This window comes from Nomascus leucogenys, chromosome 6, assembly GCF_006542625.1.
Source record: "Nomascus leucogenys isolate Asia chromosome 6, Asia_NLE_v1, whole genome shotgun sequence".
Classification (NCBI taxonomy): domain Eukaryota; kingdom Metazoa; phylum Chordata; class Mammalia; order Primates; family Hylobatidae; genus Nomascus; species Nomascus leucogenys.
Genome location: NC_044386.1, coordinates 32,007,606 through 32,033,226, shown reverse-complemented (window position 1 = coordinate 32,033,226; position 25,621 = coordinate 32,007,606). Strand labels below are relative to the sequence as shown.

At 38.4% G+C, this 25,621-nt stretch overlaps 1 protein-coding gene across 3 annotated transcripts in view; it reads right to left on the bottom strand.

The window, feature by feature from the left end:
- Positions 1-1,999: 1,999 nt before the first annotated feature.
- The window catches only part of DNAJC21 (DnaJ heat shock protein family (Hsp40) member C21), a 25,931-nt gene continuing 2,309 nt past the window's right edge, over positions 2,000-25,621 (bottom strand). Inside the window, exons 2-13 of one of the 3 annotated variants that reach the window (XM_030813961.1) lie at positions 23,627-23,720; positions 21,682-21,805; positions 21,250-21,372; positions 19,886-20,190; positions 18,515-18,666; positions 16,351-16,438; positions 12,483-12,641; positions 11,719-11,761; positions 7,821-7,955; positions 6,868-7,040; positions 3,215-3,290; positions 2,000-2,642 (exon numbers count right to left, since the gene is read on the bottom strand). In XM_030813961.1, the coding sequence (XP_030669821.1) occupies positions 2,478-2,642; positions 3,215-3,290; positions 6,868-7,040; positions 7,821-7,955; positions 11,719-11,761; positions 12,483-12,641; positions 16,351-16,438; positions 18,515-18,666; positions 19,886-20,190; positions 21,250-21,372; positions 21,682-21,805; positions 23,627-23,720 (1,637 nt within the window). In that variant the 3' untranslated portion in view covers positions 2,000-2,477. Of the gene's footprint in view, positions 2,643-3,214; positions 3,291-6,316; positions 6,739-6,867; positions 7,041-7,820; positions 7,956-11,718; positions 11,762-12,482; positions 12,642-16,350; positions 16,439-18,514; positions 18,667-19,885; positions 20,191-21,249; positions 21,373-21,681; positions 21,806-23,626; positions 23,721-25,621 lie in introns of those variants that run through there. The other 2 variants (XM_030813959.1, XM_030813960.1) reach the window with 2 other exon arrangements.

The window sequence follows — 25,621 nt, the reverse complement described above, 5'->3', positions numbered from 1 at the left end:
CTGACCTCCACTAATTCATTCACAGCTCTGCTTTTTCTTCTTTGTGACCAAAGGCAGGAATTAGAAGAATGCTTGGCTAAAGCTAAGGATACTGCTCTTATTTTGAAGCAGGGAAAGTCTAAATAGCCATTGTAGGGAACCCCCAGCTTTGGCACCACTCAATGAATTACAGGAAGAAAATGAGATTTCCCCTAACTCTCTCCTCCTGGACCCTCATTCTATGAATCTCCACATCTGAGCTAACTTCAATCAAGATGGGTACTTAGCACTGACCTCTAATAAGATCAGTGTAAGATGCATGCCCACGTATTTTAGAATATTGTTTTACCTCAGACAAGTGAAATTAAATGTCTGCAATTCAGCAAAAATATTTTACCCTTAGCATAATATATGGTATGTTCCTGTTTTCCTCTTCAGAAGTAGACTTAGGAAGCAAATTCCTATAAAACTTAATTGCCCATTTAATCCAACATGTATAGTCTGCAAATATATAAATTAAAAAAGATTTACCTTATTTAAATTCAACAATATTTTGTATAAAGCTTTTGTGTTTAAAAAGTATTTTCATATATACTATTTCATTTTACCTTCATAATGATCCTGTATGATAAATGGGGACAATATTATTATGGTAAGAACTGTGTTAGAGATAAGAAAAAGTTCTGAGAAATTAGATGATTTCTCAACATCATAAAGGATGAGACACAAGACTAAGGTCAGCTTCCAGTCACAACTCATGAAAATCCCTTGAAAATTATGGTTGATTTTCATCAATCCGAATAAAAGCGACACGTAACTCTACTCAACCCTCATTAAACAAATTAAATACCTGCATGTTTGGTACAAGAGAAAGCAAAGAAGTCATAAGGGACATTTGCAGTACATTAACTGCCTTTCAAGATGACTTCCTATTTTTTAGTGTATAATAACATGTGACTAGTATGTCCTCTGGTTCATTAATATTCCTATTCATAATTATGGCCAATTCATCCAGTTCAGATAAGAAGGCAGCAGAGCACATTCAGATGAAGTCTCAGGGTAAGAGATCAGAAAATACAAAACTGGCTAGTATTCCCCCTGAAGAGATCAAGAAGGGGAGCAGGGACAATTATAAGGAATTAGTGATAGAAATTAGCGAGAAATAGAAAGGTATGAAGGTAAAGAAAAAAATATATCTCTAAATGGAAAAGAAAAAAATTTAAATAAAGGTTCAAATGCTTATTTTTAAGTCAATAACACAGAAGAAACCTGATCATCAATACTATCCATGAAGCTATCAGAAAAGACCTTGCCATTAAGGACTTTAGTGTGTTAGAGCTGATTTATAACCGAAAATTCGTTCATTTCGTTAATCTGAAGATTCAAGGATATATGGAAAGCAATAACTTCATTGTACAGAAAGTATACATTTCAAGCCAGTGAGTTTAAAATTACTTTCAAGACCAATTAAAAGAACTGACTAATCCATCCTAAAAATGGACTCAATACTGATCAATGTACACGACTGTTCTAACACTCAGTTATAACAGTTCTCCATATCACTTTTGTGTTAATATTCATCATTGCTATAGAATAGATGGTATAAGCATCAGCTCTATCACAAAATCTTTCATTAACAAAGTTTTTCTCCACTGAGTGATGGAAAAAAAAAAAGAACAAAAACTTCTGAAAATAGTGAAGAAAAAAACTCAATGAAGAACACCACATCTCTTGTTAAATAGTATAAATTCTGTACCATCTGCTACCTTGTTCCGTCATACTTTACAGCTGTCACTGTGCCTAGGGAGGACATGCCATGTAAACTAATTTGCTTCCACCTCCACAATTCAAATCGGAGCAAAAAACTGAACAATACACCTTACTGGTAAACCAGTAAAATATCAAATTAAATCAAGTAAAACCTTGAAGAGATACTATTCTTGAAAGACAACCACGAATGTTCAATTAGTTTCTACCTATCACTGTTCTTGAGAAAAAAAAATACAGTAATCAATAATCAGTTATTTAAAAATAATTTTTAAAATCGGAACCAGTGTCAATGGAAAAATGATCTATGATGCTTTTTAAAAGATCCGAGTTTTTCACATATTATGAAGTATTAACAAAATACAAAAGTAAAAGTAATGTGAAATTCAGAAAATAAAGCAGAAAGGAGCACTTCTATGTGTTAAAATAATGTAATTCTCCCTGTACATTTCTGTCCACATGAGCTAACGAACATCAAGAATACACACTTTACAGTATTTACCTGTTTTAAGACATTCAAGTCAATTCAGATGGCAAAAGTAGAATTCAATCACTAGTGAAATGTTTTAAAAATATATATTAAACCAAAAAAATGTTTTTACAAGATAAAAAATAATCTTCCACAATGTAATTAATTGCAGATCACCGAAATTTTAACTCTTTAGATGATTTCAGTTCAGTTTTTTGGTTTCAAAATCTAGAGACAGTCAAACAAAAGCACAGCAGAATCTCTATCTGTTTTTACGTTTCTCTTTCTTGCTCCGACTACTTGTTGCACTGTTTAAAGACGATGATGAAGGTGCTCTTGCATGACCTGTGGCCTTTAGATGGTCAAAAAGTTTATTCCGAGATGGAAATTCACTATGGCAGGTTGTACAGCTGATAAGAACATCACTCTGAGAAGGGCAAAAAATCATAAATAAAAGTAAGCGTTATCACTTGAAAGTAGTGTTTTAGATTTTAATGTCAAGATTAAGCATCAGACAATTGTAAAATAAAGATGTTTTAGCAGAGTGGACAGCTAATAAACACGTTCGACAAAGGCAGATGTTCTTGGAGGTGAAATCCCACTAATCAACACGATTAACTTTAAGGATCCTGAGACTTTTAATAGCATGTACCCCATGGACTAAAAAAGAGGAAGAGTTTATGCTTCACAATTAATCTCCAGAACTTGACACATGTAATTCTTATCACCAAGGCTTTAGATTGAAAAGTAATAGAAAACAACAGTAACTGTTCTGGTACAGTCTAGCATTTCCAATGTGCTTCTTTTTATTTTAATGAAAAAAAAAAAGATAAATTATATATACAAATTCTACCTTTATCAAACAAAACTGTTGATGGATCCACATCTTTGCAGGTTCCTGGCAGAATGGCTCACCAAATATACATTTCCATCTTTAGATCATTATATTGCTTAAACAGCAAGATATGTTAAAGAGATATGAATATGATTTTGACCTACCATTGTTTGTGGTTCAGCAGGTACTTTGACAGGTTTTTTCATATCTTTGGTTTTCTTTCCTTTGGGTTTAGCAACACTGGAAAATAATTCAGCATAATCCAAAAATAACATACTCCTTTTAACCATCATTATTTGAGTGCTCTCAAGAACATTCAAAAAAGTGAAATGCACTTTAAAAGTTAATTCATTAATTTTAAAGGCAATTTAAATAATCTTTACATCTTAAATGAACATCTTTAAAAAGCAACTTCAGAAATCAAATTGAATATCAAATTTGGCACAAAAATTAAGGAATTTACTTAAAACAGTTGAAACAAAGTTAAAACAAGGTCCTTAAAATATCTCTGAATGTTTTATACAGATAAATGTTTTATACAGTGTTTAATACAGTCTTTTATATAGAATGTTTTATACAGTGTTTTCATAAAAACACTGCCAGGCACGGTGGCTCACAACTGTAATCCCAGCACTTTGGGAGGCCAAGGCAGGGAGATTACTTGAGGTCAGGAGCTCAAGACCAGCTTGGCCAACATGGCGAAACCTCCGTCTCTATTAAAAATATAAAAAATTAGCTGGGCATGGTGGCAGGCACCTGTAATCCCAGTTACTTAGGAGGAGGAGCAGGAGAATCACTTGAACCCAGGAGGTGGAGACTGCAGTGAGCCAAGATTGCACCACTGCATTCTAGCCGGGGTGACAGAGCAAGACTGTTTCAGGGGAAAAAAAAAAAGGGCAAAGCTTAATACTCCATTTAAAGGAGAAAACCATCTTCATAACTAACCTACAGTAATCATAAATGATCTGACATGAAGTGTGGTTCCCCAAAAACATTAACTTTTTGAGATGGAGTCTCACTCTGTCACCCAGGCTCGAGTGCAGTGGTGTGATCTTGGCTCACTGCAACCTCTGCCTCCCAGGTTCAAGCGATTTTCCTGCTTCAGCCTCCTGAGTAGATGGGACTACAGGCACACGCCACCACACTCAGCTAATTTTTGTAGTTTTTAGTAGAGACAGGGTTTTACCATATTGGCCAGGATGGTCTCGAACTCCTGACCTCGTGATCCACCCACCCTGGCTTTCCAAAGTGCTGGGAATACAAGCGTGAGCCACCCTGCCCGGCCTAACATTAACTTCTTGAACGTGATCCAGTCTAACAAACACTTCAATAGTCACACAGAGAAATGAGTGAAACAAAGACTTTGTAATGCATTTTTCATAAAATTAAATTTGCTCAATGTAAGGAAGTTCCTTTTATTTAAAAATTATGTCCTTTCTGTTGATCTGATGGTTTTTCCTCACCATACCATTTAGATCAGAAATAGTATAGTTGGGTTCCTCTTATTCTGCTTGAACTCCTGAACATTCCTCTACTTATCTCCTACATGAATTTCAATTTTCCTTGGCATTTCATACTTTCCCTCATTTGTGCTAACCAAATTCACAGGGTAAAAATCTGGGTCCAACTATACTGTACAGAAGAGACAGGATGGGTTATAACGAGTAAGTTATGATAATGCTTCCAGTTTATAGGTATATTATTCTTCAAGCAGAGGCCAATGGTCTGTGCTAAGTTAAATGGCCTATGCATTTTAAAAACACAGATTAGGAGTGTAACATATTGTGTAGGATTCAGCCAGCTTTGAAAACATCAAGAAAAGGACACAATGACATAAAAGGCAATAAATAATACATACTAATTTTCAAACTATCATCACAGATATGTCATAAATATGTCTAACAAATTTAGGATAATATTCCTGGCAAACATCACTTATATTATGAAAGACAGTTACATCTCTGAAGCTGATATCTAAGACCTTTATTTTTTAAAAATACTACACACACACACACACACACACACACACACATTTTTTAAAAAAACACTTCTCAGTAGGTGGCCAGTGTCCACACCACTCCAGAGAAGCAACAGAGAAGCCGCCAGCATAAAGGCCCTGGATCCAGGGGAGAGCAGAGTGGTGTGCGGGAGGGTGGTGGGTGTAATGTATCTATCTTAGCCTTGCCATTCTGCAGCTGTGAAGAAGTCACTTGAATTCTCTGAATCCTTTTCTCACATCAGTGAAATTAGAGAGCTGAACTATATCAGTGGTTGCCCAAGTCTGAGAACCCTTCTTCCTCCCCAGATCAATTCTCATGTAGAAGTAACATGGAGGCCAGGCATGGTAGCTCACGCCTGTAATCCCAGCACTTTGGTAGGCCAAGGCGGGCAGATCATGAGGTCAGGAGTTCGAGACCACCCTGGGCAACATGGTGAAACCGTCTCTACTAAAATACAAAAAAATAGCTGGGTGTGGCAGTGCATGCCTGCAGTCCCAGCGACTCAGGAGGCTAAGGCAGAAGAATTGCTTGAACCCAGGAGGCGGAGGTTGCAGTGAGCCGAGGTCACGCCACTGTACTCCAGCCTGGGCGACAGAGCGAGACTCCATCTCCAAAAAAAAAAAAAAAAAAAGTAACATGGAAAACAAGTGAAAACATTTTAGTTTTAGATGAAAAAGGGGTTCAGGGGCCCAGAGCCCCATCTCTTGGCCCACTCTTTGTGCCCATCCCACAGGACACACAGGCTCCATGGAGCCAGATGATCTGGGTGCCTTCAAGTCGTCAGGCAGATGGAATGAAGTGTCAGCCTTTCTACTCAATAGCTTTTGTCCTTGGACAATTAACCTGAAATTCAGTTTCCCCATTTGTTGAAAGGGAACAAACACCTGGTGTCAGAGTGAAATAAATGTGAATTTCCCCTTCTAGGCTTTTACTCTCCAAAGTTCTTCAAAGCTTCAACATTACCAGTTTGTGTAGTTCTTTATATACCTTTTTCTACAGCCAGAGTCATAACGTAGGTCTCAGCCACATCTGTTTCCTCCTTCCTACTACTAAGTGCCTTAAACTCCTAAGTACACACACTCCCCACCCCATCACTGTTGCTCCAGTGTTAGCATTTTCACCTCATGCTCCCACTTTGCTCTGTCACTTTAATTCTTTTCAGGGTTCTGTAATGACAGAAATCTGAAGCTCCTCACTATCAGATCTTTCCTCATGAAATAAGAAATGATTCTCTATTCTAGAGGAACTGAGGAGGATGGGGAAAAGAAAGTCAGACAAGAGGAGGAAGGAGAGGACAGGACTGGCTACCTCCCTTGGGTGAGACCTCCTCCTAGTCCACACCATGGCCTTGTGCAGCACCAAGAGTCCAGGGCTCCTCTGAGCAGAAAGGGCCCCAGCTGCTGCCATGTGTCCTCACAACATGGTGGGGCCCAACACAGGCTGTTGTCGTGAGCATGGAGATTTGGTTAGTGACACTCCAGGGACGCAGCAGGAGTCTTGTTCTCATGTGAGTGTCAAGTGTTAATGATTCACCACAAAATCAGTGCCACAGCAGGATAAGGGAAACAAGAACTGGATCAAAGTGACATCTTTCTGATTTTGGCCATGCTGCTGAGATGTGTGTGGGCACATTCCTCTAGCATCCTCTTCTCAATGCTCTTCATCTGTATACATATGTGTGTGTGTATCTATACATAAATATGTACAGATACATCTAAATTACTTGGTCAGTCATGGGAAAGATTTTGATATATGAAAAGCTACATCCTTACTGTCAATATCCAGTAATTTACAAATAATATGCAACTTTGACTTACCTTTCAGCTTCACTTTTTGGATCATCACATGGTTTAATGATCTGTTTGACACTGACATTTTCCTGGGGACTATCTTCCAATTCTTTGGCACTGCCTTGATTTAAGTTAGTATCTTCTGGATCAACCTTTACTCCTTCTCCAGTTCCATTTACATTGAAATTGTCATCATAATTCTAGGTAATAAAACATATGTGCCATTACAAAATAAATATACTACTACTACTAGCTTTTTATGCTATGTTGCCAAATAGTTATATACCTTTGGGAAATAAAAAGGAGAAGCAGGTAAGTTAAGAACATGGATGCTCATTACAGTGATAGTAAATTAGGGGAAATCTGAAAAGAATCCAAATGTTCAAAAAGTGAATGGCTGAATATATGAAGAAAAATTCTGAAGTGCTTAAGTATCATGTTTCCAAAGATACTCAATTATGTGAAAAAATACTTGCAACATACTAGCAAAAGTAGAAGAGAGAAAATTATAGTGTAATCACAATTTAATTCTTTACTGAGTAATCTCTACAGGTAAAATTAAGGATGATACTTTTCCATATTCCAAATGATAAGCAATGAGCAACTATTCTTCTACAGTCACAAACAATGGCAACAACCAACAGGCATTATAAAAGAAAGACGTGGCCAGGCGCGGTGGCTCACGCTTGTAATCCCAGCACTTTGGGAGGCCGAGGCGGGCGGATCACTAGGTCAGGAGATCGAGACCACGATGAAACCCCGTCTCTACTAAAAACACAAAAAATTAGCTGGGCGTGGTGGCGGGCGCCTGTAGTCCCAGCTACTCGGAGAGGCTGAGGCAGGAGAATGGCGTGAACCCAGGAGGCGGAGCTTGCAGTGAGCCGAGATTGTGCCACTGCACTCCAGCCTGGGCCACAGAGCGAGACTCTGTCTCAAAAAAAAAAAAAAAAAGATGCCTGGCAAACATATCCTAAGTGTACCTGTCTGTTTTCAAGCAACATTTTGGCACATTTGTGCTCGCTCTCTCCATCTCTTCTCTCTCCCAAAACACACTTTTTTCCCCAAGCCATCTGAAAGTGAGCTGCAGGCAGATACGAATCTTTGCCAGGTACATCCTAAGAATCAAAACATTCTCTGGCACAATACTCACACTCAAGAATCTAATGCTGATATTATCTGTTACACAACCCACATTCAAATTTACCAATTATTCCTTTTCCTGTATAGGGATATACAGGATAGGGGGTGTAATCAGGGATCACATGTTGCATTTAGTTGTCAGGTATCTTTAATCTCCTTTATTCTAAAGCAGTTCCCCCACTTTTTTTTTTTTGTCTTTCATGATGTTGACAATTTGATGTTTTGTAGAGTGTCCCATAATCTGGCTTTGTTTGGTTGTTTCCAAACGATCAGATTCAGGTTAAACATTTCTAGCATAATACTATAATCCCGGGAAGCAAAATGCGTTTGTCATTTTTCAGTGACATTAAGTTTGATCATTTGGTCAGGGTGGTATTGCCAGATTTTTCAACTGTAAAGTATGTTTTCCCTTTTTAAATTAATAAGTAATCTGTAGAGTGTGACTCTGAGACTATGTGAATATCCTGTCCTCATAACCATTTACCGAATATACTTGGCATCTATTGCATCTATTAATGATTCTTGCCTGAAAAATTTATATACTGGTGGATGTAGAAGAGTGATTTTCTCCCTCCATTACTTGTATCATTTGCACTTGTACTAATTAATATTCTTCTGTAATAATAAAGCTTTCCCATCTCCTTTCTCCAACTCTCACTCTTTTTTTTTTTTTTGAGACAGAGTGTTGCTCTGTTGCCCAGGCTGGAGTGCAGTGGCGTGATCTCAGCTCACTGCAACCTCAGCCTCCCGGGTTCCAACAATTCTCCTGCCTCAGGCTCCTGAGTAGCTGGGATTACAGGCGCGTGGCACCACGCCCGGCTAATTTTTGTATTTTTAGTAGAGACGGAGTTTCACTATGTTGGCCAAGGTGATCTTGAACTCCTGACTTTGTGATCCACCCGCCTTGGCCTCCCAAAGTTCTGGGATTACAGGCGTGAGCCACCGCACCTGGCCAACTCTCACTCTTTTAAAAGTCAATATAGATAGATAAATTTCTTTTTAACAAATGCAATGTATGAAGATCTATTACCCTTATTCCTTTTGATGACTCAAGTTTTCCCAAATTGGCAGGCCCCGCAAGCTGGATCTTGAGTACTTCTAACATATCCCTGTCAGTTTTTGAGCACTTCCTTAGTTTCTAGTATAAGATGGCCTAGGCTCACGTTCCACTTTCCCAGTCTCAGCCCTGAAATCAGGTACTTCTCCAAAGAGCAAGCCTGTTTCCTTTTCATGCAAAAGTGAACTTAAAAACCAATACGTGTGCATTAGGTGTGCTCACTGCTAGGGGTGTCACTGCTTCTAGGTCCTCACAATGCACACTGCTCACACACTTACTTTTCTTTAAATCATGGGCTCATACCAACATCTCCACTTCAATCCAACTCCACAGTATTCTTCTTCTCTTTCCCTCAATTTATATTTGTATTTCCCTCTTCCCACAAAAAGAATATGGTTCCCAGCTACAATTTATTCATTTAATTCCTTCTTTTTTGGGGGGGGGGGTCAAGGGTCAAATAATTTAATTTTGTTAAGATGTCAATACAACCTACATTGTGAACAAATTCAATATAATTTCTATAAAAATCCCAATAGCATAGGATTTTTTTTACAGAACTATTGTTCAAAATTTTTAAATTTGATTATGAACTATAACTAGCCAAGCACTCACGAAAAAGAGGGGGCATTATACTTCCTGATTTCAAAACATATTAAAAGCTACAATAACAAAAACAATATGGTACTGACACAAAGACAGATAAACAGATAACAGAACAGAATAGAGCACAGAAATGAACTCTTCTGTATATGATTAAATGATCTTCCACAAAGTTGCCATGAGCACACGACAGAGAAAAGATAATCTCTTCAAAAAAAAAAAAAAAAAACATGTTGAAAACTGCATGTCTACACTGATAAAGCTGGATCCTCTCCTTGAATCATATACGAAAAATATTTTAAATAAAATATTTACACATAAAAAATAACTAACAAACCTCTTAGAAAAAATATAGCAGAAAGAAATGACATGGGTCTTGGCAGCATTTTCTTAGACACAACATTAAATACGTGATCAACAAAGAACAGAAAAATTTAACTACGTGATACTTCAACATTTCTGCACATCAATGCCTCCTATGAAATTGGTGAAAATACTATCCCTTTACTTTCAAAAATACCACACCAATACCACCAAAAAAACATACTAAATTTAGGACTTACTTTTTTGGCAGTTAATTTTATCTTTCAACTGTATCCCATGGAAGGTATTCAGTCAGAGTACTATGTTTGAGTTACTTGAATTAAATTTTCTTTCCTGTCAGTCAGGGTCATTTGTTCCTATTTACATTCAGTTTTAATTTGGGAGGGTTTTCTTGTATAATCCTTGTTGGTTTACGGAATTTTTCTGGCCATACAGAAAACTTTCCCAATCTCAAGTTTCAAGATACTCATTATTTGCTGCCGTCTGCTCTTAAATCTATCAGTACATGTCTCCACACTGCCCTTCCCTTCAAAAAGAGCTTAGAAAATATCAGGAAAAGTGCTACATCAAGCTAGGTCTGAACTTGTTACGATCAAGAATCATAAACGAGAGATGCTATAAAGGAATATAGCTTTTGAGAGAAACAATGGGGTGTTCATTTGAAGCATTTTCATCAGTAAGAAAATACTAATATATGTGTTTATGGTTGCAATCAATAGAATCTATGCTCCATTAATCAAGGTAATACAGGCTCAGGTTAAACATAAATCTCTCTCCATTTATTTTGTCCTTACTGTAATGGTACTGACATACACAAAGGAAAGAGAAAGTGTTCCAAACTAATAATTATAAGGTGTTTGGATGGATGATGGTAGGCGTCAATTTATAGAAAGAACACATATTTGCTATGCGGTTTTATAACTGAAGCAAAAAGTTCCAAATTACAATTTTAAGTGATTAACTCATGTGTCATGTATCATTTTTGGAATAGGAAACTGATTTTAAAAAGACTATCAATATATTATTATAACCTTTGGATAAATAAGCCAAATCTAAAGTTTTATTAAAAAGCATTAATGCGTTTTCTTAAAAATATTTAATACTTAATGTAAGTTAATATAACTAGATTACACTAAAATGCCATGAAACCAAATATCCTTGGTAAAATGGACAAATTTGCTTTATTTTTATAGGTGTAACAACATAATACCATTTTATTTTAAAATAGTCCTTAATTAAGATAGAGAATGAATTTGGACTTCAGCTGTGAAATACTTAAATTACTTAAACTTCAGAAAAATAGAAACACTTTTTCAAGACTCACAATCATTACAAGTTTCTAACCAAATGTTCCTTTTGCAATGTTTATGTTGTTGGCAGAATAAACTTAGATTAAAAAATGACCAATCCCAGATTTTCCTATTTCAAGATTTTAATTGTTGTCTTGACTTAAAAGCCCTTTTGTGAAATGTATTCAGATTTTTAAAATACTGAAAATTCAGCTAATTCATACCAGGGGAATTCTACATGCATACTTGTTAAACACACTGGCAGTCATAATTAAGTTAGTTATTACATACATACAAGGGGGAAGCACTAAAAAAGGAAAATATTTCTAATTCCTTTTAATCAACCTTACAATCAACATAAAATTATGGAGTATAAGTCTCTCTCCTTAACACAGACTACACTGAATAAATAAGAGCATTGCAACTTTATAGTTGGCATTTAATGTTAACAAAACCTTTCTAACATACCTGTGCTGGTTTCTGTTTCTTTTTCTTCTGTTTTTTAGAAAGCCTAAGAGCAAATATAAATCGAAATGTCAAATACTTGACTCTGTGAAGAGTAAGTGAAAAAAAAAAAAAAACTTGAAACAGTAGTGATAAAGTAGTAAAATAGAAGTAAAACATTAAAAATATTTAATATCATAAAGCATTAAAAGGAAAATAAAGTATTCACACTGTCATTTCAGAGAGTAACAAAAGGCTGTAGTTCAATGGATAGTAATTAGCATATCAACTGCCAGGTATAAAAACTGCTTTTAATATAGTGATAATATGTTCTATAAATATTATAGTTGACATGTTTGTATCCACCCAACACTAGAAAATATGGAGACAATATTTTCTAGTTAGAATAACTTCCTTGGGATAAAACAGCCTTTAAGGCCGGGTTCAGTGGCTCACGCCTGTAACCCCAGCACTCTGGGAGGCCGAGGCAGATGAATTACCTGAGATCAGGAGTTCAAGACCAGCCTGGCCAACATGGTGAAACCCTGTCTCAACTAAAAATATAAAAATTAGCTGGGCGTGGTGATGTGTGCCTGTAGTCCCAGCTACTTGGGAGGCTGAGGGAGAAGAATCGCTTGAACCCACAAGTTGGAGGTTGCAGTGAGCCGAGACTGCGCCACTGCACTCCAGCCTGGGCGTCAGAGTGATTCTCCATCTCAAAAAAAACCTTTCAATGCAATCTCTGAATGTGATAAGTATTTCTAGTGACATTTAATATTTAGAAGTACTTTTGTTTTGGTGCATCTTCCATTTCTTCCTCAGAATTGTCATCTAATGGATTTTCAACAATTTGAGGTCTTGAAAAATTTTCTTCCTCCTCCTCCAGCTGTTGTTTTAGCAAGGCCACCATTTCCCGATGCTTCTTTGACTTCTCGTGATTCTTCATGCTGAAAGAGCAATCTGACATGAGCAGCTGAGCTAAAATTAGTTCAGGTATCCAGATAATGTTGCTGGATAACTGTAACCAAGATAAAATTTGCTTTTTTCCCACTAAGCAAAATGTTTATGATTCTATTTATTTACTTTTTTCTTTTTTTTTTATTTGTTCATGATTTTATACAGAGAAACAGAACGTGTCAGGATTCCTCGGCAATAAGCATCCTGGAAGCTCATGGCCACACTCTTTCTTCTTGTACCACAGCTTTCCCTGTCTTTCTCTGTCCTTTTATCTACATACATTTTCTTCCTTTCTGGGGATGGGGGAATGTCGGCAGGGGGAGGTTTAGCCAAATTCTCTACTTATTGTTTCGATTTTTCAATTCTTAAAGCTTCTGCCATTGTTTTCTTTTAATTGCTAAGTATTTGCTAAGTGTTTTTATGTTCCAGGCCATCCCACAGACTTGGAGGGATCATTGGGAAATTAGAAGACACACATTTTAATGTTAAAAGGAAGAGTCCCCCCTGGACTAGAGACGGTGGTGGGAGGGCTTGAAATACAAGAGCAGTTTACTGCCTCTTGCTTTTTCAACAGCTGCTTTTCAACTTCTCAGGAGAGGTCTCCTTTCTCACTCTCACCACCGTAATGTACGTTCAGGCACATCTCTATTCCTGTGTTCAAAACCCTGCTGGCAGTGTCTGTCTCAGCACACCTACAGGCAACTAAAAAGCATTCAACAAAACAGGGTTGACAACATAAGCTACAAGAGTTATATCAACTAAAAAGCAGGAAACTTTGTCAACTATCTACTTCATCTCATCTGTTCAGGCTTTTGGTATTATAGTTTTAGTTGCTATTTTTCTTTCCTACTAAAATTCTCCTTGAGACCAAGCTGCCCTGGAGATAATGGAAGATCCTGTGTCTGAAAGTAAGTCCTCCAAAAAGTTATAAGCATATGTCAAAAGGACACAAGAACTGGTTTGAAGGAATGCTCACTAACCAATTCTGGAAAAATCTGAGCATGAAAAGGTCAGTAATGAATTATAAAACACTGAAAAAAAGTCACAAATTCAAACTGATAATAGATAAATGGATAAAAGGGAAGGTCCCTGTTTACAGCAGAAGGCCAAGTACTAACTGATAAAAACTGCAAGGGGCACTGGCACTGGAAAAGCATCATTCTGCAATCATCATAAAAAAGACTGATGCAAGCTAAAACCATCAACAGATGCTAAGGCTATGAGGAAAACTTTTATGAGAAGCAAGATATCTGCATAGTTTTAACGTGTCTCCTCACAGATTAAACATGTTACAAGGGAAAACCTGCTGCAAGGGAAAAAATACTAACTCTATAGTAAAATTAGTAGTATAGTAGTAAAATCAGATGACACCTTGATTGGGTGATGAAAATCATCACGACAAATGAGGGGCAGAAGGACTTTACATGTCTCCAGCTATGAATCCCTGAGAGCACAACACGCTTGTGCAGCGTCCCACCTGGGGCTGCATAACCTGAACCTAATCATGAGGAAATGCACAAAGACAAAATGAGAAGAATTCTATGAAAAAAGTAAAAATGGTATACTTCTAAAATGTAAACAGCATAAAAGACAAGACAAGCTGTTCCAGATTACGATCTTAGACTGCATTCTGTATTAGAGAAAATTCTATATTAATAAACAATTGATTGACACAATTGGAATGCAGGTAGTAAATTAGATAAAAATACCATATCAATGTTAATAATTTCTTTTATTTGGTCACTGTAGCATGGTTACATAAGAGAATAAACTTACTCTTTTTTTTATTTTTGAGACGGAGTTTCGCTCTTATTGCCCAGGCTGGAGTGCAATGGCATGATCTTGGATCACCACAACCTCCGCCTCCCGGGTTCAAGCGATTCTCCTGCCTCAGCCTCCTGAGTAGCTGGGATTACAGGAATGCGTCACCACGCCCAGCTAATTCTGTAGTTTTAGTAGAGACAGGGTTTCTCCATGTTGGTCAGGCTGGTCTCAAACTGTCAACCTCAGGTGATCTGTCCATCTCGACCTCCCAAAGTGCTGAGATTACAGGCGTGAGCCACTGCGCCCAGCGAGAATAACCTTATTCTTAAGATATAGTGAAGTATTTAGAGGTAAAGGAACACTGTGTGTGTGTTGAGTGTGTAGAGAGAAAGAGGACATGCAAATGGTGCAAAACGTTAGTAACAGGTCAATCAGACACACTATATTCTCTTCTTGCAATTTATCTTTAAGTGTGTCATTATTTCCAAATAAAAAAAATTTTTTAATCTCCTTCATTGTTGACCTTTTTCTTGCTTGTTTGTAATTTTTCTGCCTCTTACCACTTCCCCTAGTATGCTGTTATTTCTCCCTGAGGTCATATGGTAATACCATTTATGACGCTCACAGCCCCATTCTCATCCTTTGGCCTCCTTTCTCTCTGACTGCCCATTCTGCTTCTTTTCCCTTGATGAGTCTACTCTCATTTTCTCCTGTGTTCTTTCCTCCCTCCTTTATAATAATGGTATCCATTTTAATACTTCTCTCTTCATCATTGTTCCCCTAAGATGAAGTGCTTCCACTTCAGCAAAGATATCTGGGCCGGACAAGTTTAAAGCCCCTATATTGGCAGCATCAGCCTGCATGGGACAATGATGGTGGGGAGTGAGTCTGACACCAACGATGGAGGGAGATGATTAGACATGGTCTAGACTTTTTGCCCATGTGACTATGTCTTCTTTGCCAAAACAAGCAATGTTTCTGGAGACAGTGCATGTGTTTTAAAGGCAGCTCTTACACAGGAATACTGGAATGAGTGAGAATCAGTACAACAGGTTTAATGGCAGGTACAAATACCTCTTCCTACCCTGCTGGAAAGGAATCCCCCAAGACAGTATGTGCGGCTAGTTATCAACTGCTACAAGCACATTGTTTTTGGAACTTTCAAAGTGTTACACTTCACCTCAAAAGAAAACACAAGGGCCGGACGCTGTGGCTCACGCCTGTAATCCCAACACTTTGGGAGGCCGAGGTGGGTGGATCACCTGAGGCCAGGAGTGAGACCAGCCTGACCAACATGTTGAGACCCTGTCTCTACTAAAAATGCAAAAATTAGCCAGGCGCGGTGACCTGCATCTGTAGTCCCAGCTACTTGGGAGCTTGAGGCAGGAGAATCGCTTGAATCCGGGAGGTGGAGGTTGCAGTGAGCTGAGATCGTGCCACTGCACTCCAGCCGGGGCAACAGAGTGAGACTCTGTCTCAGAAAGAAAAAAAAAAAAGAAAACGCAAGTTCAAAGACACTAAACTTACTCCTTTTAGCTGGATGCAGTGGCTCACGTTTGCAATCCTAGCACTTTGAAAGGCTGAGGCAGGTGGAGCACTTGAGCCCAGGAGTTCAAGACCAACCTGGGCAACATGGCAAAACCCCATCTCCAGAGAAAATATTTAGGTTGATGCAAAAGTAACTGCGGTTTTTGCCACTGAAAGTCATGGCAAAAACCACAGTTACTTTTGCACCAGTCTATTAAAAAAATTAGCTGGCCATGATGGCAGGTGCCTGTAGCCCTAGCCACTCAGGAGGCTGACATGGGAGGATCATCTGAGTTCAACAGGTCGAGGCTGTGGTGAGTCATGACTGTGCCACTGCACTCCTGCCTTGGTGACAAGAGTGAGACCTTGTCTCAAAATAATAAAATTAAATTAAATAAATAAACTTACGCCTTTTCTGTCTTGAACGATTTGTCACATGCTGGGCAGTAGAGGTCATCATAGAGCTCAGTGTCCTCGGCCTCATCACTGTCTTTACCTATAAGAGGGAAGCCTACAGTAAGGAACCCTCTTTGATCAGAGCACAAATCTAAAATATGCTAACAAATTAGAAATTAAATTTTTTTATTTCTTTACCTAAAAAAAAATAATGCTATCAGGATTTGAGTTGGCTTTTTAAAAGCAGCACTGTACTATAAGGAAAGGCTTCCAAATAAAGCACCTTACCTTTCAAGTTCTTTTCCTAAGTCTACTTAGAAGAAAATGTAAAACATCCTTAAAGTCTTAGATATCAGCTAAGTTTAAAAAATTAAATCCCACTTTCATAGTTCTACCACGAAGCAGTTTCTTCAACAAATGTCTTTTCTTAGTTTACCTCTTGAGCAAAATTTGGTCCAAACACATTTACAACTGTGACTTACTCTTAAATACTTAATAAACTTAGTTTATAACATTCCATCGCTGTAAGACGGATAGGCCATAAGTTAACATATTACATGTAAAGTTTAACATTATAAACTTTTTTTTATAAGCTTTTGGCTTTATTACAACTGAATAATTACTATCAGTATAGTCCACAAAAACCAACTGACTAAAAAGCTCAATTGAAATTATTTTCACGGGCCGGGCGCGGTGGCTCACGCTTGTAATCCCGGCACTTTGGGAGGCCGAGGCGGGCGGATCACGAGGTCAGGAGATTGAGACCACGGTGAAACCCCGTCTCTACTAAAAATACAAAAAAAAAAAAAAAAAATTAGCCGGGCGTGGTGGTGGGCGCCTGTAGTCCCAGCTACTCGGAGAGGCTGAGGCAGGAGAATGGCGTGAACCTGGGAGGCGGAGCTTGCAGTGAGCCGAGATTGCGCCACTGCACTCCAGCCTGGGCGACAGAGCGAGACTCCGTCTCAAAAAAAAAAAAAAAGAAATTATTTTCACAAATCCATATTCTATTTTTGAAGAAAAAAAGGTAAACTGTCATTTGGGATTTATTATAGGAACAATAAATATCTCAAGGTATCTTCCATATTCTCTATGTTGGTTATTTATAAGTGATGTCAGTCTGATTTTGAGGGACTGTCTCATTGAAATAATAAATGATCATAATATGCCCTATCTAGAGTTAATGTTTAATATATGGTGTTAATTTTCCATTATGGTATTGTAGACTTTCAATATATCATGTATGTGAAATTTTAATTAATCAAATAGTTAACAATACTGGACTTGAAGCAAAAACTCTGGATCTAAAAATGGTCATACATTCTCAGGCACATCTCATAGCTTCTCAGAGGCCTAGTTTCCACAATGGCAAAATAGAGACAATTCCATGAGCAAAACCTCCATGTAAGGGGGATTGTGTGAGGATCCAGTGAGATCTTATACGTGAAAGGACTTTATAAATTGTAAAACTCGATGTAAATTAGGCCACCTCCCATTTTTTGAGTGCTTTATAATTTTCAAAGTACTTTCACAAGTATTACTTCTGATTCATTGATAAAACACTTCACTTCCTAGTCATTTTGAATAAATAAAAGTTTATCATTTTATCATTTGGGCTACTAATCTGAAAAATCATATTTTTAAATAAGGTAAAATTGGGTCAATTTTATAGAGACAGTGGGGAAAATCAGATATACAGCTATTCTCAAAAATGCCTAATCCTTGCCTTTTGAGGTAGTCAAATACCTGTGCTCTGATGATAGTGGCAAAGAAAACAACATTTTGGCACACCAAGAGGAGCCCTTCTATAAAGTCACAAGGGAGAGAAAGAATTTATACACAACACATAGATTCTCATGCAATATCAGCTTTTCTAGAAATAGTTACTATTAAAACTTGACCTATCGCTTAATTGAATTTTCTTTAATAGTCACATTTGTAAACATGGCCATTTGTCATGTTATGCAGCTAGAAGTACACACTGTTTAGGACATGGTCAGAAAAGAATTTGTTAATCAAATTACTTGAATTAGACTAGTTCAGCAGACTACCTTTGGCCCATACAACATTATTTTTAATTATTTGCCACATTTAAAAATTGGGAGATGTCAAATAAGCAAGGAGATTTCCAGCTTCACTTAAAAAACAAAAAAGATAAATAAAATAAAAATAACATTACCATCCTCCCCATCTTTGAGTTCATGTTCTTCCATTTCGTTTTCATCTGATCCATCTCCAAACTCCTTCTCGTACCGTGCCTCCATCTCCTGGAGCTCCTTCTCCAGATTGGCCATAGTCATCCAGCTCTGTTCTCTGTACTGCTCCGCCAGTCTGGACACATACAGCAGTCTCATAGCGACAAGTACGCCTCTACATGGTTTTCACTTACTGCTTAGGTTTAAAATCCACCCCCACTAGAGAGCTTGCTCCCAACCTATCCACGCTTACAAGCTTAAAACCTGTGCTTAGTTAAAACCAAGGCAAAGTCACTTAAACCTGTTACCTGTTGTATGGTTAATTTTAATTGCTCTAGTAGTAGATAACAGGTTTTGAAACATGAAACTCAGCAACTTATTAAGTCTTCAGATGATTTTAAGTCATGTAGGTAAAGTGTTAATTTTCAAAAGATAAGGGTGGGATGAGTAGAATTCTTAAGAAGTGAATAATTTTTAAAAGAATGCTATAATGCTCTGGACGCAATGCTTTTACAGTAACTTTTTAACAACAAAACTTCAGAGGAACTAAATGAACTGAGTATCTCAGAGTACACTGACCAAAAGGCAGTACTGCACGGCGGCTAAAGCAGAAAAGTCTGGAGTCAGAATTCTCAGGTTCAATTCCTGACTCTACCACTTACTGGCTCTGTGATCTTAGGCCTGTCAGCCTTGTTTCCTCAAAAGAACAAGGAGGATAAGTTACTTCACAGCATTACTGTGAGGAAGGCACTTAGAACATGGCCTTGCACAGAGGAAGAATTCAATTGTTAGTTATTAATTAAAATTATTAAATTTTACAAGAGTCTAAAGGATCTCTCAAATGTAAAGGGTCTCTGAAGGAAAATATCCAATTCAAATAAAAATTTTAGGCCAGGCACTGTGGCTCATGCCTGTAATTCCAGCATTTTGGGAGGCTGAGGCAGGCAGATCACTTGAGGCCAGGAGTACGAGACCAGCCTGGCCAACAGGGTGAAACCTTGTCACTACTAAAAATATAAAAATTAGCTGGGCGTGGTGGCATATTATGCCTGTAATCCCAGCTACTTGGGAGGCTGAGACAGGAGAATCACTTGAACCTGGAGGCGGAGGTTGCAGTGAGCCGAGATCACACCACTGCACTCCAGCCTGGGCAACAGAGTGAGACTCTGTCCCAAAAATAATAATTTTTATACAGTAGATGAAAAAACACTATCCAATGCCACAATTCAAAAAAGATGAAAAAGCAGGATAAAGCCAGGCTGATGACTGAACCCAACATGAACATGTCAGGTACCTCTGGTGCTGCCTCTGACCCCCACAGATACTGAGAAGAGGGCCCCGCGCATGCTACGCACTTGGCCTGCTTTAGCTTCTGCTGCCGCCTCATCTCTTCGGCTTTCCTCGCCTTCTCTGCATTCTGTTCTTCCACAAGTTTTCGATGCGCCTGCACTCTTTTATCTCTTTTACGAATGAAAGCTACCAGCTGACGGACAAGCTCATTCTTCTCTTTCCTTGCTTTGTCCCGAATCTTTTTGTTTTCTTTTTCCATGGCTCGTTTTTCCCAGCGGTTTGAAGCTTGTCGTGTATCATATTCTTCCTTCCATGCAAAATTCTTTTGAGTGCAGAAACTCTGCCAATAAGCGTAGAAAGGATGGACTACCTAGCGACAAAGAAAACAGATTAACTTCTGGGCTTTTAAATTGTTTTTTAGAAAAGCAGTAAATATTACTGATGCAAAACATCTTTTACCTTTCTTTTTTCACATATATAACACTTCTATTAATCACTGGAGAAGACAGTACTTTTAAGGCTTTCCAGAATAAATCACTCTTCAAAATAAACTTAATGAGAAAATAAAAATAGCCTTACTAATCACTAGATAGGACCATGGTGATTAGCAAATAATCAGTAAACAATTCGTAAATTAAAAGGGAAAAGTAGGCATGGTGGCTCACGCCTGTAATCCCAGCACTTTGGAAGGCTGAGGTGGGTGGATCACCTGAGGTCAGGAGTTTGAAACCAGCCTTGCCAACGTGACGAAACCCTGTCTCTATTAAAAATACAAAAATTAGCTGGGCATGGTGGTGGCAGCCTGTAATCCCAGCTACTTGGGAAGCTGAGGCAGGAGAATCGCTTGAACCCGGGAGGCTGAGGTTGCAGTGAGCTGAGGTGGTGCCAATGCACTCCAGCCTGAGCAACAGGAGTGAAACGCCATCTCGAAAAAAATAAATAAATAAAATAAAAAATAAAAAGGGAAAAGTAAAGAGGGAAGGCTGCAAGAGATCGAAAAGCTACTTCAGAAAGGAAGAGAGACAAAGAGAGGTCATGGGATAGGTCCGAGAACTAGAACCAATTGTTTTAAAACAACGAAATGAGAAGCTGGGAGCTGTGGCTCATGCCTGTAATCCCAATCTTTTGGGAGGCCAAGGAGGGAGGCCAGGAGTTCAAGATCAGCCTGGGAAACTTAGCAAGACCCCATCTCTACAAAACAATTTACAAATTAGCTAGATGTCATGGCACACACTTGTGTTCCCAGCTACTCAGAAGGCTGAGGCAGGAGGATTGCTTAAGCCCAGGAGTTTGAGGCTGTTGTGAGATATGATGACACCACTGCACTGCAGCCTGGGTGACAGAGTGAGACCATCTCAAAAAATAAAATAAAATTTAAAAATGACACAATGATAAATACTAATTACAGAACAATGCATTTTTCTTTTACCGTATCATAGTCACTCTGGGAGTCTCCAAAAGTTGGGAAATCATCAACCTCTTCCTCTAACACAGATTCTAGTTCTTCCTTGGCAATCATTTCAAAAACATTACGATACACTGTGTAAAATCCCTAAAAAACAGTAACAAAAACAAATTCTTAATACTTTTGCAGCCTAATCACAGAAAAAGATTTTAAAATATAAAACGAAAAATTTTAATGTTGAAGAATTTTGGGACAAAGTTCAGTTCCTGCAATACATTTATATTTCAACTGGAGGTTTTTATACACTGACAGTTTAAATATGAAGGCAATGCATCTTCAGTTTTCAAAATGAACACTGCTTCACTTTCTATTACAGAATAGTTTTAAGAATTCTCTTTGTATGTGAGTCTTAATGAGTACTTGATAAGAAATTAAGGGTGAGTTCATTTATCTTACCTTTTCATCATCTCCATAACCAGAATAACAGGTAACAGTGAAATAGTGTAGCAAATCTAAGCTGTCATCTTGATATTCGCCATCAAGCCCACCTTTAAGTAGGGCCTCTCTATGATTATCATACCTGAAAAACAAAAATTAGCATCATCAGTGAAGGCTGAATAAGTAAGAATTCAAAAGGATTTCTTGCTCCTTTTGAATATTATTACTGTACATTTTTGGTTGTGGATATGTCCAATCCATAACCAAAAATTTTTAAGGAAATATTAACATGAAAAGAGTTCATAATCTTTCACAGAACTGTTAACTATACCTAGGCCTGAAACTTCTGATACATTATACAATGCTAGCCCACACGAACAGGGGAATTTAAAAAGCCAAGGAATTTCCATGACTGTCTCTGAGTCCTGTACTTCCACAGGAAAGAAACATAAAACAGGACATAGGAAATTTGGCCCACAGAATCATTACACATCTGTGATTTGGAAATTTACCAAGATGTGCTGGAATAAGACTCTTCCTATATTTATGTCAACTTAATCTAGGAGCTTCACACACATACAATTACTTCTCATAATAACTCTGTAAAGGCAGTTATTATCTCCATCTGATATAAAAGGAAATGGAAGCTCAGTGATATTACATAATTTGTCATCCATAATAATAAAACCAGTAACCAGCAAGGTCAGAATTCAGAAGCAGGTCTCCTACATTGGGAAGACCAGCTCCTAGCCACTACACGGTACTGCTTCCAGGTAAAAAGAGAGTTACTAGGCAAGAACTTTAACTAAAAAGACAAAGGAATCCCAAGGATCAGAAAACAACCCAAGATCTTGAGAAAAGAGTAGGCAAAAGGAAGTCAGGAAAGAATTTCAAAGTTCTGAGAAGAAGGCAAAAGCAATTCTAAGATCAGATCTCCAAATTCCTTGAGTAGAGAAATGTTCAGGATCCTCTCTCTGAGTTTCTTGTAAAACACAATTTTGTAAGAATTTTCTTTGCAGCCTTTCTTTCTTGACGACCACCTGTGCTATACACTGTGTAACAGAAAGATGACTTGCACAGTAGCTCTTTGTAAGAGCAGGATCTTGCACAGTTATGTCAAAACTTAAAACCTATTTCCTTGTAGCAAAAAGTTAATTGAGAATCTAAAAACTCAGAACTTCGACATAGTAATTTTCATCTGGAAATTATTTTAAATGATCAGACCATCATTAGTAATATCTGTCACAGATGCAGAAGCTTAATTCAATTTCTTCATATAAAGTAGTTTTGAGGATTACCATTCTTGTATTAAAACACTGTATTGGTTGGGCACAGTGGCTCATACTTGTAATCCTAGCACTTTGGGAGGTCAAGGCAGGTGGATTGCTTGAGGTCAGGAGTTTGAGACCAGCCTGGCCAACATAGTGAAACCCCGTCTCTACTAAAAAAAAAAAAAAAAAAAAAAATACAGGTGTGTGGTGGCACACACCTGCAGTCCCAGCTACTCAGGAGGCTGAAGCAGGAGAATCGCTTGAACCTGGGAGGCGGAGATTGCAGTGAGCTGAGATTGCACCACTGCACTCTAGCCTGGGTGACAGAGCAAAACTGCGTCTCAAAAAAAACAAAACAAAACAAAAAACGAAAACATTCTTCCTGTCTGATATCAGTAAATCTGTCATACACCAAAGGGTATTTAATGAGAAGTCACTTATAGAATCAAAATTAAAACTATATAATATCACCAAACTTTCTGTTTCACCCCCTATGAAATCACATAATTGGAGCAATCATTTCCAAGCTTTCTTCTGACTCAAACATTAGATTTTATGTGACGACTAGGTGACCATTGTTTCAGAACACACCAAAAACCATTTAATGTACTAAATTTGAAAAAACAACCACCTATATTGATAACTGCTCCCAACATCATAAACTAGGATGAGAAGGACAGCGTGATGCTCACCATGCTCTTTCCTGAGGGTCACTCAACACATCATACGCTGCTTGGATTAATTTAAATTGTTCAGCTGCTTCTGCGGCATTATCCAGATTTTTATCTGTTAAAATAAAGTCACAGAAATTTAGTCAATCAAAAACTTAAGAGGACAGAAACTAAATAAGACCTTTTCCATCAGAAATGCCATAAACAGGTAAGAAGTGCACAAAACAAGAAACAACTAGGGCCAAGCAGAGAGACCCCACATAACAGTCAATAATCTGGATTTGTTAAAAGCATCAACCTAAGCAGAAATTTCGGGCTTTTCCCAAAGCCTTGGTACATCGCTAAACAGTCAGCTGGGCCGGGCGTGATGGCTCACGCCCACTGTAATCCCAGCACTTTAGGAGGCCGAAGCAGGTGGATTACTTGAGGTCAGGAGTTCGAGACCAGCCTGGTGGTCAACATGGTGAAACCCCGTTTCTGCTAAAAATACAAAAGATTAGCCCAGCGTGGTGGCACGCGCCTGTAGTCCCAGCTACTCGGGAGGCTGAAGTGGGAGAATCACTTGAACCTAGGAGGCAGAGATTGTAGTGAGCCTAGATTGCACCACTGCCCTCCAGCCTGGGTGTCAGAGCGAGATTCCATCTCTAAAATGAATAAAATAAAAGTAAAATAAGTCAACTGGATATCCACAAAAGGAAAAACCTGAGTAGTATAAATTTTACTTTTAAAAGGAGTAAAATAGATAAAATCAGTTCTAGAAAGACTTATTTTTTACTAGATTATGTTTAGTGCTCACATTGTTTTTTTTCTTTCTCATCAATATGTATCAAAAGAAATCTCATAAAGTTTAAAAAATATACACTAATTAGTTATTATTCCCTTAGCTGTGCTTCCTGAACCATGGAATTCAGAAAGCGTCCTTGCCTCAGGGTGGTAGCCAGCTTGCAAGACAGCACCCTGCCTCCTGGCATTCACACCTGTGCAGTCCCTTCTGTGTCAGCAAGGGTAGTCTGTGTGACCAACAGGAGATGGCAGAAGTAATGGTACCTCACTTCCGAGATGAGGTTATAAAAGACTGCAGTTTCTACCTTGGGCTTTCCCTCTCTTGATCACTCTGGGAGTGGCCAGCTGCCATAGCATGAGCAACTCAGGCTGCCTATGGAGAAGCTCATGGGGTGAAGGAGGCCCCGGCCAATAGCCGGCAGAGCACTGAGGCCTGCCACAACCACATGAGTTGGTGGTTGGTGATCTCGAAGCAGGTTCTTTCAGACAATGAGAGAAAGCCAAAACCACCTAGCCAAGCCGCTCCCAGATTCTGATCCTTAGAAACTATGGGAGTCCATATAGTGAACATAGGCTTGCTGTTATTGCTGTTTGCTGTCTTAAGCCCTGAGGTATTGGTAATTTGTTACATAGCAATAGACAACTAATACGTTCAGAAAGTAAAACACTTTGAATGGACTATGGAGAACACTAAAGTTTTTTTTTTTTTTTTCTTTTTCGAGATGGAGTCTTGCTCTGTCACCAGGCTGGAGTGCAGTGGCGCGATCTTGGCTCACTGCAACCTCTGCCTCCTGGGTTCAAGCGATTCTCCTGCCTCAGCCTCCCAAGTGGCTGGGACTACAGGGGTGTGCCACCACGCCCAGCTAATTTTTGTGTTTTCAGTAGAGACAGGGTTTCACCATGTTGGCCAGGATGGTCTCGATCTCCTGACCTCAGGTGATCCACCCACCTCAGCCTCCCAAAGTGCTGGGATTACAGATGTGAGTCACCGCACCTGGCTGGAGCACACTAAAGTTCTTTAAGCTACAGCTCAATACTTCCCTTCTAAGAAGTTACAAGAAAACATGACAGCAATGTATTATCTACAAATAGTTTTGCCGCCCTAGAACATGGCTCTTCAGGGCTTCCTGCTGCCCATTCTCAAATACCATCACACTGATGCCATAAATGATGATGATATTTAGAGAAGATACTTGCATTCAGTTCCTAACAGGTTTGGTTTCAAAAGAGTTA